Consider the following 14,404-nt stretch of genomic DNA (forward strand, 5'->3'; position numbering starts at 1 on the left):
TTTAGCCAAATATAAGAAAAATTCAAAACAAAACCATAATTGTCACATGTATAATTAAGGTTGTCGGCACACAAATTTTACCTAAACATAAACAACACAACGTGGTTTTAACACAAAAATCGCAAACACGTTCATCCCACGGTTTCTTCGGATTTTTCCCAACAATAACACATTAACATCCTCGACTCCTTTTTCTCCTTCAAATTTCATTTCCTCCTTAAGCCCTCATCTTATTATAAAATCCACACTCCTTCAACCTCATCACAACATATGAGTTTCATTAATTCATCGTTAACCAAATTCCAGTGTCTGTCTGCAGGTTAGTAATGGACGATGTTATTCCTAGACAATCATCTATAAAGGAGAAGTTGAAAAATTCGATATGTTGCTTCACCGGAAATCTTCATCATCATAATCATCATGGTGATGATTCGCCAATAGGAGGAGAAGGATTCTACAACAAGTTACACATACCAAGAACACCAATTTCTCCGGCAGGTTCTTCAAGTTCACCATCCTCGTGGTTTAGGAAATCGCCTACCTGTAATGGAAGCGACTTTTCTCGTGTTAGGGGAAAAAGCCAAAGGTCACGTGTGGGTCGCAGCAAACATCATCATCATCGTCAATCACAATCCGCTGATTTTAGCTACGACCCTTCTAGTTATGCGCTCAATTTTGAAAATGAAACTGCCCAAGAAGATATTCCAATTATGAATTTTAGCTCTCGGTTGCCTAGGTCGCCTCCGCGTTCTTCCCAGACGATCAATTACTCGGATGAGCTTCCAAAGGAGATTGTTGGGTATAGTTGATCAACACCATAGACATATTCCATGTATGCTCATTCAAATTGATGCCAAGAATATTAAATGGAGACAAATCTATGGCATATGTCTTCTATTGTCTACAAGGTAGCTTCTATATGTTTGATAGGGGTTTTCAATTCAAATACTTGCAAACTGCAATGTTGTGTTGGCTTCATTATCTCCATCTCCATAAATGTATCTTCTTCTATGAAAATTTTATATTGATGTTTGGTGATTATAATGTAATCATGATAGTTAGGAATAAAAATAGAATCAATATCGCTAAAAGAAAAGTATAATCAAACCGCCATTTTTAAAAATAAAAAATGGATTTTAACTCCATTTCCTCCTTTTCATAATAGAAAACAGTAGGAGAAGGAAACACAACTTGAAGTATTTATGCATCCAACTTGAAGACTAATCCTTCAAAGTATCCGAGACTGATTTTAGGCTCGGATAAGCAAAATTTATTAATTGAGTACAAGATATACTTCAAACTCATTACAAAGATTAAAACTCATATACTTTAGAACATCTCTAATGGTTATTTTTTTTAAGGAATTCATTCGGATTTATAGACTACGCTAGCAAGTATCCTTCGTTGGTATGAACAATGCATAATATAAGCAATGTCGGATTTCAAACTTCAATCACCCAAAAAAAAAAAAAAACGCTAGCAAGTGGTCCCACAATGTCACACTATATTTATGCAACCATACACATTTTGTTTCTATAGTAAAACAATATGTAATTCTTAAGTTACATGCTTTATTTATTTATTTTATTAATCAATGTTTTCTTAAATTTAAATATGAATTGATTAAGTTCTATCATATCATATCTTAAGATACTTAAACAATTTCTATACTATTCATTTTACCATATCAAGTTCATCAAATGGGCATTAAGATACTGACACATTTTAACTTTCGGAATGGAATTATGTTTGTAAAGTTCGAGGCCGACAAGGATGGGGAGTGATCGTCGATGCATAAGGCATGACAATAAGCGACTCCTGTCAGCTTCTAGGTGAATTGAATCCACATCAAAATGAGAGGAACCCTGGGGTTGTATAGGTATGAGACTGTATGGTTAAGGAAAGACTTATAAGAATTGTTTAGCACTACATATATCAACAATATGTATCTTCTTTTTTATAGTCTATTCCATAAGAACTTCATGGTTAAGTGTGTTTGACTTTGAGCAATTTTGATATGGATGACCTTCTGAAAAGTTTCCCATAAAGTGTGAGTGAGGGCACTTGGGGGCACCCATTAAAAACGTTCTTATAAACAAGATAAATGATAATTTCACCAATCCCAAAAAAAATAAGTTTTTACTTCAAGATAATATTTCCTTTTATTCCTTAACAAGTGCCCCAAAGAGACTTGGGACACTTGTTAGCATTTCCCCATATTTAACCTGACATCCTTACCAAACTCGCTAAATATGCAATTAATCATTTTTAATGTTGTATTGTATTTTGTCAAACAAAAATGCTTGTGTTGTGGGAAACACTTCCGTTGAAATTTATTTTATTTTTTGTCGTTAAAGACAATTTCATTAATAAAAGTCTAACAATAAATTAAATGTTAAGACTACAAAAATACAAAGCAGAATTTTTTCAATGTATATGCAATCTGAATTATAAAGAGCATATTTAACTAAATAATGAGCAGCCAGTGTTGTGTGAAACACTTCCATTGAAAATTGATCACATGCTTTGTAATCAAATTTCATACTCCTCATAAAAAATAAAAATCAAATTAAAATAAAAAACTTTAATTCTCTACCCACGCTCGTAAAGTTTCCCACTTCTGGATGCTTAATGCTATCTTGGACAACAACCTTGAAATGTTTAATATATTGGATTTCAGGGTTTCTTGGAATTATATTGGGAGTTAAATAGAAGTACGAAAATATATTCAATACTCCCTCCGGTCTCGGGAGAAATTTTATTTTTTAGGTTTATTCAATTTAAATTTATCTAATTTTTAATATAGACTAGATACATTATTTATTAAATGAAGCTAATAGCATGGTGGAGGAACATGAAGTTGCTTGATGAAGATAAAAATTCTGCTGATGTGTGGTTTTTCCTGTCCAAGAGTTAGAAAGGTTTGGCATAAAAAGGGTGCTAAAATGAAGTTTATCATATGGATGGATACCACATGGGGAATTTGGAGTATGCATGATGAACAAATAGTATTTACAGCAGAAGTGTTCAATGAAGGTGTGTTGGTGGAAAACATTCATATCATGGTTGTGGTATAGTGGAATTGAGGTTATCACATATTGTTCATACTACATTAAATATCTCTTAGATTGAGGCTAATTATGATCTCAAATAAGCATGATGTTTAATTTATTGACAACGATTATTATATGCATGATGTCTTAAATGATAAATAATCTTATACAAGTATAAATACATACAACTTGACTATTGCCAAATTTGAAATTCACTTTATAGGATTAATCTACCTTCACGTTTCTATCAATATATTTTTACAATTGTGAAATATTGATGGAAGGAAAATTTAGTAAATTTGGGGTAAAGTTATTATGCATAAGTCATTTCTTTATGTACTCTGCATAAACATTTCACAATCATTAGATTTCGCACTCTCACAATCTGATCGCACACACGCAGAAGCTCATCGTAGCTCCGACGCCGACGTGATTCTCATCCTTGCTCGCCGCTCCGACGTGATTTATCCGGCCAGGTTCACTGCGACGTGATTGCGATGTGATTTCACCGGCGAGGTTGCACGGATTTCTCCAGCGATTCTGTTTTCCGGCGGTTCTGTTTCCAATCGCACCCTGTTTTTCAATTTCTCCAGCGATTCTCCAATTGCACCCTGTTTTCCGGTGGTTCTGTTTCCAATTTCTCCAGCGATTCTGTTTTCCGACGGTTCTGTTTCCAATTTCACCGGCGAAGCTCATCGTACCTTTATAGAGTACTGATTTCCGACGGTTCTTTTTTCAATTGCACCCTGCTGGATCAAAGAAAACCATTAAGTACATCTAATGGTTTTGGAGTACAACTCACAGAAACCATTTCCACAGCAAAATGGGTTTGGAGTACAACTCACAGAAACCATTTCCACTACAAAATGGTTAATGGGCTGGGATTTATGCAGGGTGCATAAGGATTCTTTATGCATGATAACCACACTCGTAAGTTTGACATGGCTGAAAGTTTATCAAAATCAAAGGAAGAAACCAAGCAAGGAAATAAATCAAATAAGCAGGGAAAGTGGTTCTTCTCCAAAATTAAGGAGGGTTTGAAGACATCATTTGTCTCCAACAAGAAAGTTGGAAATCAATTTCAGTATGACTTAGAAAACTATCAACTAAATTTTGATGATGGTGGTGGAAATTCCTCTGCTCGATTTGCACCACCATGTCGATTGGAAAATAGGAGGAGTGAGACGCAAGTTAACAAAGAAAGTTCATAGTAAGTTATCCAAAAAAACAAACAAAAGTAGTTCATATTAATAATTACTGATGATTTTTCATACTTAAAACAAAAGAAACACAAGTTATCATGAACTCGGGTGGATTCAACATATTTTCATACTTAAAAATAATTTCATGTCTATTGTTTTAAGAAAAATGCTGAAAACACTCTCTTTTTAATATTTTTTCAGACATTCAGTCTCCTATTGGGTGAGACATACACGAGTCTCGCCTTTTTACGTGGTTCCATTTTCAATGTGTGATATCTCTAACACACTCTCTTTCTTGTTTTAATGCTAACATTAATTTTTATGAGCAAAACTATTATAGTTGTGTAAATTTTTATTATGCTTATGTGATTGCTCTATAAATCCAATAAAATAAATTTTTGACAATGTGAAAGACCTATAAAGCATTTAATTTACGTTTATATATCTATGAAACATTGTATCTATTCATACAATCAAAGCTCTTGCTTTATTGGCCTTTCTAATGCTGGCTCTGGATGAACTCCAAATTAAGAATTGTAATTTTTTTACTGGATTTGTTTTAAACATTTAAAAAAAAAATATATTTTAGTTAAGTTTAAGGGCTAAGTATTGAAAATGTCACATCATATTTTCTTTCATACTGAAGATATTATTTTCCACACACATTGCACCGCCCCCTCAAATAGTCCAAAGCTAATATGAATGCTATTTCAATACTTAATTTAAATTATACAAAATTTTCTCTCAAAACCAATTCAAATTCAAATTAAACAGCAACCACCCCTACGTGTATTTATTTCCTCCTCACACAAAAAAAGAGTGATGTGTCGCATGCAGCCAAAAAGAACTGCATAATTAACAATTTTTTTCATGTACTTTATACAAATTACATTATTTCAATTCGAGCCATCATTTCATTCCAAGCAATAATCAGACACGTAGTTTCATTTTGAAAAAAAAGTGTACACAAACATGTTCCAAATTCAATTATTGTGTTTCATGGTAGTTGTGATTTTGAGCACAAATATGTATATTATATTCGTAGTATTCATTAATTTCACTCCTCAAATTTTCTATATTAGACAAAGATCACAAAAGACAGATATCATTAATTTGGCTCATTAGAAAGAAAAAGAAAATCAGATTCTTTTCATTTCCATTTGGGGTCTAATCACATAATAAATCCATCTAACTCTAAGTCATATCATAACAACCATCACTTTAATATTTTATCTCCTAATTATCTCCAACAGCCAGCAGTTAATTAAGTTTTTTTTTTTTTTATAAATTAATTTGTTTAAAGTAAAAGCATATACCATTTCTACAACAAATTGGTCACCTTTACATACATTCCAAATACCAATTTAAAGAACAAAAGCAACATTAGTATAATATAATCATAAGGAAAAATGTACAGCCAATATATAACCGTACACCTACACCCCCCTCAATATTATACAGACATAAAATTCACAAACATTTAAAATGTGTACAAAATTCATAATTCTATAGATTTATCCAATTTGTTTTCAGCATATAGCAATTCCTAATGAAAGTTCCTAAAACAAAAAGACTAATGACACTAGACCTCTTAAGATGAATGTTTATTACACTGACATCCCTTTTGTTACTGAAATTACATCAATATCCTTTACTTTGGATGCTGCTCTTTACCTCTCAACAGGCTTCTTTGTTTAAAGTATAACACACCATGAAGCATTGACACAGACACGATATTGATGCTGATACATAAACACTGGTAAATAATTTACGAAAATAGAAGTGATTGAATGTGACTATATGTGTCTATGTCAAATACCGACACAAGTTAGATACTACTAGACACAGCCTTCAATTTGTAGTGTTTCAATTTGTAGTGTTTGTGCTATATAGATTGTACACACCCCTTTACTATAACCTTCACTAAGTCTCCCTAAAAATAACAAAGCAAGAGAGGTAAATGTGATTTCCTTAACAAGAAGGGCGTTAGTGTAATAACCACTAATCTTAGGGGAGTTTGGTGCAATTATCCCTAAATATAAAAATACTAGTTTTGAGACCTTTTGCGTTTGCTCTTCAAGACAGTAGAAGTTGAAGGATTGCTGTGCCAATTCCTCTTCCTTTGATTGATAAACCAGTTATTAATTTGCTTTAGTTGCAAACCAGTTTCCTGCACCAACCTTGCTTTATCTTCCTCCTGAAAAGCACATAATTCATTAAGTTAAGCAAAAATATAGATAACGGAATCGTGTAGTAATCTTTCTGTGATGCTAACACATGGACTTCTGTGCATTGAGATAAATAACTAAATTAAGTGCTTGTTCGATTAGATTTTATCATATAAAGTATATACAAGCTATTTCTATAATTGAATTTGATATAAAGTTAAACGTACTGTTGGATATGGCCACTTTGAATGTGATTGCCACCAAGCCTTAAGGACAGAAGTTGTGTCACCAGGAAGTTTCCCAGCTCGTCTCTTGCGTAAAATTTCCTCTCTTATGTCCACAATTTTCTCCTTGTAACCCTATAATGTATGATAAAAATAAAAGGAGATGAATCATGTGGGAATAGTTAGTAAAAAGAAGGGTAGATGAAAAATCACCAATATCCCTTACATGTTTCAATTCATGCTTAAGCTCTTGTCTTACGCGCTCCATTAGGGACCTTTCATTCTCCGTTGGTATAAGAGGGCCAAATCCCATGTTATCTGCACCGCCATCAAAACTACCATCAAATAGATTTGCGTCACTGTCTACTTGTTCATCTTCATCGTCAGACATTGTTGCCCCTGTACCTTCTCCGGGTGAAACTCCTGTTCATGCAGCAATGAGAAAATTATCAGTTTCACTTATCAAATAGGCTTTAAAATGTACTTTCAGGCTTCATCAGACCTTTAAAAAGGTCAGATCAAACCTTAAAAATGGGCCTATAAGAGATAATAGGCCAGCTTCAGGCCAAAGATTTTCAAAGTAGGCCACGCTTGGACCTCACAGCCTTGTGTGGTCTAATCCCACCCCTACTTGTCTTCTTGAAAGATGTTTTACTTTTGCAGTTTGATATGCGCACACGATGTTAGCTAATAGAACAATTAGAGATCAAAAAACATGATAAACATATAGACAACAAGCCAAAGCACCATGAACCCTTTAATACTTTCTTCAAACACAAGAAATTGTCATCATTCTATTTGTTGCAAAGTTGCAATGCATGTGGCCTTGTATAATCTTACAAGAGACCAAAACAGACAGAATTACTAAAAGCCGCAACATAATCAAGGGAACATAATATAGGCAAAAAGTGATTACAGAGAATGTGGACCTAGTTATTTTCATTCCATCATATGCAACAAAGCTTTATTTTAATTCTAACAAGTAGCAATTAGTAAAAGAAGACATTCTTTTGTTTTTACCTGTTAGGCTTTGTAAGGATTGCTCTATCTCCCAACAAGCCATTACAGCTTCCATTGCATGGACACGAACATGTTGTTGCAATTGTTCTTTGAAGGAACACAGCAATAAAACATAGTGTGACTGCAACATCAAGAAGGAAATGTCAAGATCGCAGCTGAATCATATATAATAAACTTCTAAAGTGTCATCCAATTTTGTCCATCAACACAAAATGTGGAAAAGAATTCCATATCACAATCAAGATACATGGATTGTTATGATGAAAAATAGTTCACTGTTGATTTAAAGTTACTTCACAAAAATACTAACACAAAGTTAATTACATTTTAGGCACTGGATTCTTAATCAACAACTATAATTTCATACTTTACCATTCTAAATCAAAAGTACACCACTCACTTATTTGGTAATAAAAAATCTAGAACTTTCAAGAAACGGGAGATTGTGTCATTTAAAACAGAACTAAGATAAGGTATGTGCAATTTCTCAGACAAATAAGGGTGAGTGTTTATTCAAAAACTGGAAAGGGTGTGTGTGCGCTATTTTCCCCTCTGTACAAAAAATCTCTTTGTAAAATAAATATTTTTTTTTTTTATTAAATGTAAATAAATAGTAACAAATTGAATTCAAACACTGCATATCCTCCACCCCATGATTTCTCATAAATTCAAACCCTGCACATTAAGTATTCATTCCCACTTGAGCAATCATCCAAAAATGCATTGAAATAAAAAAATGTCCCAAAACCAACCAATTCAAAATTACATTTTCATTTTGAATTATATAGTATAGTGAAAAATCCAAAATCAATTATTTCACACATAATTCCATAAAAATCCAAAAACAACTGTAATAACAATTAATCATTCTATCAAAAAGAAAATTACAGTAATTGAAATTTAATTAATTAAAATTAGTAATTAATCCAAAAGAACCAAAACCACAACACAATTTTTTATTTTTATTTTTGTAAAAAAAATAGTGGAATATTAAGGTAATTATATGAAAAAGAAGAATGAGATAAATGGCAAAGAAATTTGAGGCTGAAAAAGAAAAGAGAATATACCATGAAATGGTCAAGTTCTTTGTCATCTACTCCAGCACCGATGTTCTGTCCAAAAGCAGAGTATTTGGCCACCACATTCTGAGACTGTGCTAACTGTGCATCAATCCTCGGTAACTGATCCACCGGCGTTGCTATCCTCAAACACGCCACATGTGCCGACAACAACTGTTCATACAACGGATGTGCCATAATCTCCGCCTTCCACCTCCCCATCTGCCAGTTCACCAGTCCTCCATCTCCAACAACCGCCACCTCACTCTTTCCTCCAAGTCCGTCACTATCACCGTCGTTTTTCATATTAGCTAATTCGTGTTCTACTTCGCTGGCCATGGTGACGTTATCGATTACTTCACCATGTTGACGGTGGAGAATCGACCGTGCAAGCCATTGACCGGTGGTTTGCACTGTGTCGGAAGTTTGTTGAAGGTTTAGAAAATTAGAAGCTCCGTTACCGTCACTGTCGTTGTTAACGTTGTTGGTAACATCGTCGTTATTGTTGTTGTTGTTGTTGTTGTCGGTGTAGTGGGTACGAAGTATTGCGTTGTTGAGCCAGTTAGGTGTGGTTTGGAGTTGGTTATTAGGGTCGGAATCAGGTTTGGAGTTAGGGTCGGGTGAGTCTGGTAATATGGAACGGAATGAGTTGTTATTATTGTTGTTGGTTTGGTCTGTGAAATGTTGGATTGGTAACTCTTGTGAAAGATGTTGGTTTTGGTAAGCCATAAAACTTAACAAAAGAAACAAAACAAGTGTGTATGTTTGTGTGTTAGAGAACAGGGTACTAGGTAGCTATTATAGTGTTGAAGGATGTTTGAGAGATATGAAGTTGCAAAAGAGAGAAAGTGTGTTTTTGTGTTGTTGTTGGTTTGGTTTGGGTGAAGTAGTTTGTGATGTTTTTTTTATTGTGGGACTAGGAAATGAAGATAAAATATTGAGGGGGTGTTTTTTTTTAAAAAAAAAATTTTTTGAGAGAGAGAGAGAGTGAGAAGATATATGACAAGACAATGGAAGATGAAGAAGAAGGGGAGGGTAGAGTGTGGAATAGAGAGAAGGAAAGGGAGGGAAGAAGGGACGTTGCTGTGATCGGAAAATAAATCCAAACAAAGTATGTGTGATGATGTGTATAAAGTGGATATAATATAAGTAACAAAAATAAAAGCATATTCATTTTTGTATTTTATCAAATTAAATTATTATAGATAAAATTCCTTTGATTACTTAATTAATTGAAAAGGGCAGGTTGGGTAGAAAGAGACCTCAAACCGTATATGAGAAATAGCAACAAAACCCCTGCTCATAGATACGAGTCTCAGACACGTTCTGATTTAACGGGTTTTCTCTTTTATAATTGAGTTTGGGTTTTTCTTGATTTTAAAATACACATACGAGGTTGGTAAGAGGGATATATTTATCCATCCTGAACTCGTCCTCAATCTATTTCAAATGTAAAAAATTATTAATATGCAACATGTTAGCCTCTAAGTATCATCCTACTTTTTGAGATATTTTTAAACTTGATCACCGTGAACATTTTTCTTGTTTACAATTAACATATACACATGTTGAATATTTTTAAACTTTTAATCATCGTGAACATTTCATTGTTAGGATGGGGATGAGACGAAGATACCCAAACCTCTCAGAGACGAGGATGAGGTTCAATTTCTCATCCTTGTTGGGGATCAGATAAGGTAACAATAAAGTGTATTGGATTCGGGGTGGGGGAAGGTGGAACTCCTCCCCACTCAATATCCATGCCTACATATGAGTAGAGTTGTCAAAAAGAATCTCGTCCACCAAATCTAAAATTTAACTTTGGTTAAATTGTACAAGAGAATCGAAAAAGGGGAAAATCGTAACTTTTTTGTGTAACTCGAGTATGGATTTTGCATAGATCGGTCAGGGTGATCAACTAGAACATAAATCTCTCTCTTATTCTCTCGTTCGGCGAAGAATGACCGTGTGCGTGAGCTACTCAGGATTCTTGTTTGTTCAAGAATCCTTATATTATGAATTGCAAATTTGCTATAAGTGGAGGAGATACAATTGTATGCATAACCAAGTGTTTAAGAGATTCGAGCTAATAAGTTGTCTATATAATTTATAATATATTTTGTTGTCTATTTTAAATTGTTAACAAGTGTAAGTCTAAAGAAGAAATTTTGTCTTAAAAATGGTGAATTCAATGCATTGAAACTTTGAAAAGTAATTTTTTTTACTTAAAATTTATCAATTATTTCTATTTTTGTATCATTAGCAAGACCTTTTTTTTATTTAAGAATGCAATTTGTTATCTCAAAGGTTTCACTTTGTAAGTTGTGACAAATATAATTTATTTTTGCATTGATATTTGATGTTTTTGTGATATATATTGTGTATGAATGTTGATTTGATGAATGTTTTAAATATCACTTTAGTAAGTTTAAGAAGACATGTGGTTTATTTGATGGATGTTAATTTATATGGTATGTATTTGCATTGATTTACATATTAGCATATTGTTTGTGCATTCCTTGTAAAACAAGAATTCACATGAATGACACATTTTTTTAGTAAATATAGTTTTGCAAAGAAACCATTTGTATCATTTATTCTTTTTGGCGTGTGTGAAAAAATATTGTAGATTTGCTGTACATTGCATTTTTTTTAAAATGAAATAAAATGATAATATTACTGTATACTTAACTAGCCCATCAACTGTATAATTATTAATTTTAACTACATCTTTTTTCATCTTATGAGTTTCTTCCATGCTCTATGCAATTTGGATTATAGAATCCGAACACCATAAATGCCCCATAAAAACCTCCAAAACAAGTTGAAACATTTCGGATTTTAGAATCTAAATTGGGCGCGCGAGAAACTCATAAGGTGGAACAAGTAATGACCATTAATTTTTGGTTTGGGCTCCATTTGATAGTCCATTTAACAGGTGGATCAGCACAATCAAACTCATTTATGCGTTTTAATCCATCGAGTCTGCCTATTTTATGGGTATACATATTAGACACACTCATGAGATGATATGTCTTTGAGGGGTTGGTTTCTATTTTATGTATTAACCCTAAGAGAAGAAAAACTTGTTATTTTGGAGTCGGGTCAAAAGATAAACAAAGTCCGATCAATGACTATTTTAATTAAGACTTCGTCTAAGATTATTCCACAATCTAGTATCATCATCTGGAGTTTGACTTTGCTCCATTTACTTTCCTTCATTTGTTGTCAATTTATAAGAGAGATAGACACATGTGATAGCTTTGTGGGATCTACTTAATAGTTTGTGGGGTCCACTTACTATAGTCTTTTAAATGTGTTTATCTCTCTTATAAATTAATAATAATTAGACAAAAGTAAATAGAATAAAGTTAATTTCGTCGTCGGTTGGCATGGTAAAAAATTCTCACATAATTCACCAGTGTGTCCCAATAGTCCACATTCATAACAAAGATAGACCCATCAAAATAAAAAATATATATAACAAAGGGAAAAAATTTATTTGATAAACCAAGAAATAGGTGAAGCATCGAGGTGAGTCTAAATAGTGATAGATACCCCCATCTTATGTTCCCTACTCATAATATATTATAAAAAAAGGGGAAAATATACATACAAGGGGGGTATACCAAAACCCTCAAAAAACAAGGAAAAGAAGAAAAGAAAAAAAAGAAAAAAAAAGGAAAGAAAAAAGGCCCCAATATAAAAGGTGCAGTTCAACCTCCCTTGGGTTCACCCTTGGATTGAGTGTTGTAAGAATTGAGTTTGGAGAGTTGTTTCTTATGCTTCTTCATCGGATAAGGTGTAAAAGGAATGTCAACATTTTTACCTCGAATAAGATATTCGCAAACAAGATCTAGTTTCTTATGAAGTATCGGACAAATGCATGTGATCGATGAAGAACCAGTAGGAGCTTCAACATTGACTTCTAGGCTATCGTTTGAAACCATTTCTTCTAAGCGTGAAGCTTCCATATTAGCATCAACAGTTACCAATTCCAAAATTGGGATTTGGTCATCGTTACTCGTTCTCACAGTCTCATCAGTAATATTTTGTAGCGCAAAATGAAACGATGTGGTGGACTTATCAGTGATTAGGGGGTGGGGGTGGTGCATGAAAAATTGTATGAGTCTCATCTGTCACTTGTTGTGCAACTTTTGTGCCCAACTACTCATATTCTACGGTTGTTTGTGCTTCATATATAAGTGGTTGTGTATCACCTGTTATTGATAATTCAGTTTGCGCAGCTATATTTTCTGCGACCTGGAAGGGGATGTTTTGAGCAATTGGCATCTCAAATGCTTTCGATGAACCTATACCTACTGGATTATCTTTTGCTTGCCAGGCCTGGGAGGTTTGCCACCGAGGCTTCTCTAGTTTCTTGCCTTTATTTCCCTTGTCAATTCTTTTTTTATCATCCTTGCTGCTTTGTTGCGAGTGCAAGCAGCGACAAATAGAAACATTGTGCCCAATAGTTTTACAATGTGAGCAGAAGTCCGGTAGTCACTCATAAACTACCTCTATCTGAATCGGAAAACCTTCTCTCTCCACCATAATCTCATGAAAAATATTACAGGAAGTGTCCATATCCACCAACAGACGTGCATAATGGCGAAGTACATGGTTCTTTTGTAGTGCTATCAATAATCAACGGAGTCCCAATTGCAGTAGCAAATTTCACAGAGTACGATCCGTCCAATATTATTGGGGCAACTCCATTAATCTTATCTGTACTTAAGCATATGTTTGACGTTGCGTGGAAGCATTGAAATCCTTAGTCCAATCAAATGGGAGAAGAACCCCAGGTTTCAAGTTGATTATTCCTAATGCCCAAATTGTCTTTAAATCCTCTAATGATACAAATGTTAATCCATAGTATCCCCTTCCGAGAGACAACATCTTCCATTGGCTTGTCGTTTTCCATTGTTTTGAAAGTTTTGCAATGATGTCTCCAAAGGACATTTTTTTTTTACTAGAAAGATAAAAACAAAAAACAAAAAACTCGCTATCATTTTGTGTTTTTAAAATGCATTTAATTTTACCTTTTCAAATTTAAATATCAACATTATTCTCAACTTATTAGCTCTACTTTGTATGTATAAAAATAATCAATACTCAATGGTTAATAAAATTTACTTTTTTTTTTTGGTGAAAATTAATAAAATTTACTTTGTAAAGCTATTATACTACTTATTTATTTATGTTATTATTTTTTAAAATATATGAAAATGATTTAAACAACATTGATTTCAAAACTATAATATCTCTTTTTAATAAATAGTCTGGTGACTAGAAGAAATTTACCCTTTAAGTTGACAAAAAAGTGATAGACCCACAAAAAGGTTTTCCTCCAATATCGAGTGAAGCTTGAAAAAGAAAGTAAGATTTTTATTTTTCGCAACAACGCCAAATTTTCATTACCATAATACTAACTTTTAAGGGGTACTTATGTATTTTTAATAATATAACTTCATTATGTCCTCACTCTAAATCCAACCAAATAAAAAAAGAGGAATTTTATCTTTCTTTTATTTAATGTATCATACACCAAACAGTTAAAAATTATTTTATTTTATTTTGCTTTACAATTATTAAAAAATATGTGTATAATATTTGGACTATTGATAATTGTTTGTTGTGGGAGAGAGAAAGTGTGTTTAAAAAAAATAAGAATTTGTT

At 33.2% G+C, this 14,404-nt stretch overlaps 2 protein-coding genes across 2 annotated transcripts; one reads left to right on the top strand and one right to left on the bottom strand.

Moving 5' to 3' along the window:
• The first annotated feature begins 326 nt into the window (after nt 1–326).
• LOC25481939 (uncharacterized) lies at nt 327–809 on the top strand. Its single transcript, XM_013610361.2, has one exon. The coding sequence runs from the start codon at nt 327–329 to the stop codon at nt 807–809; it is 483 nt and encodes a 160-aa protein (XP_013465815.1).
• Nucleotides 810–5,649: 4,840 nt separating this feature from the next.
• Nucleotides 5,650–9,812, bottom strand: LOC25481940 (homeobox protein knotted-1-like 3). Its single transcript, XM_013610362.3, has 5 exons — nt 8,735–9,812; nt 7,668–7,788; nt 6,874–7,070; nt 6,651–6,782; nt 5,650–6,452 (listed from the first exon to the last, which is right to left on the bottom strand). The coding sequence occupies exons 1-5, from the start codon at nt 9,452–9,454 to the stop codon at nt 6,303–6,305; spliced, it is 1,320 nt and encodes a 439-aa protein (XP_013465816.1). The 5' UTR covers nt 9,455–9,812; the 3' UTR covers nt 5,650–6,302.
• Nucleotides 9,813–14,404: the final 4,592 nt, after the last annotated feature.

The sequence above is a fragment of the Medicago truncatula genome, chromosome 1, assembly GCF_003473485.1.
Source record: "Medicago truncatula cultivar Jemalong A17 chromosome 1, MtrunA17r5.0-ANR, whole genome shotgun sequence".
In the NCBI taxonomy this organism is placed as follows: domain Eukaryota; kingdom Viridiplantae; phylum Streptophyta; class Magnoliopsida; order Fabales; family Fabaceae; genus Medicago; species Medicago truncatula.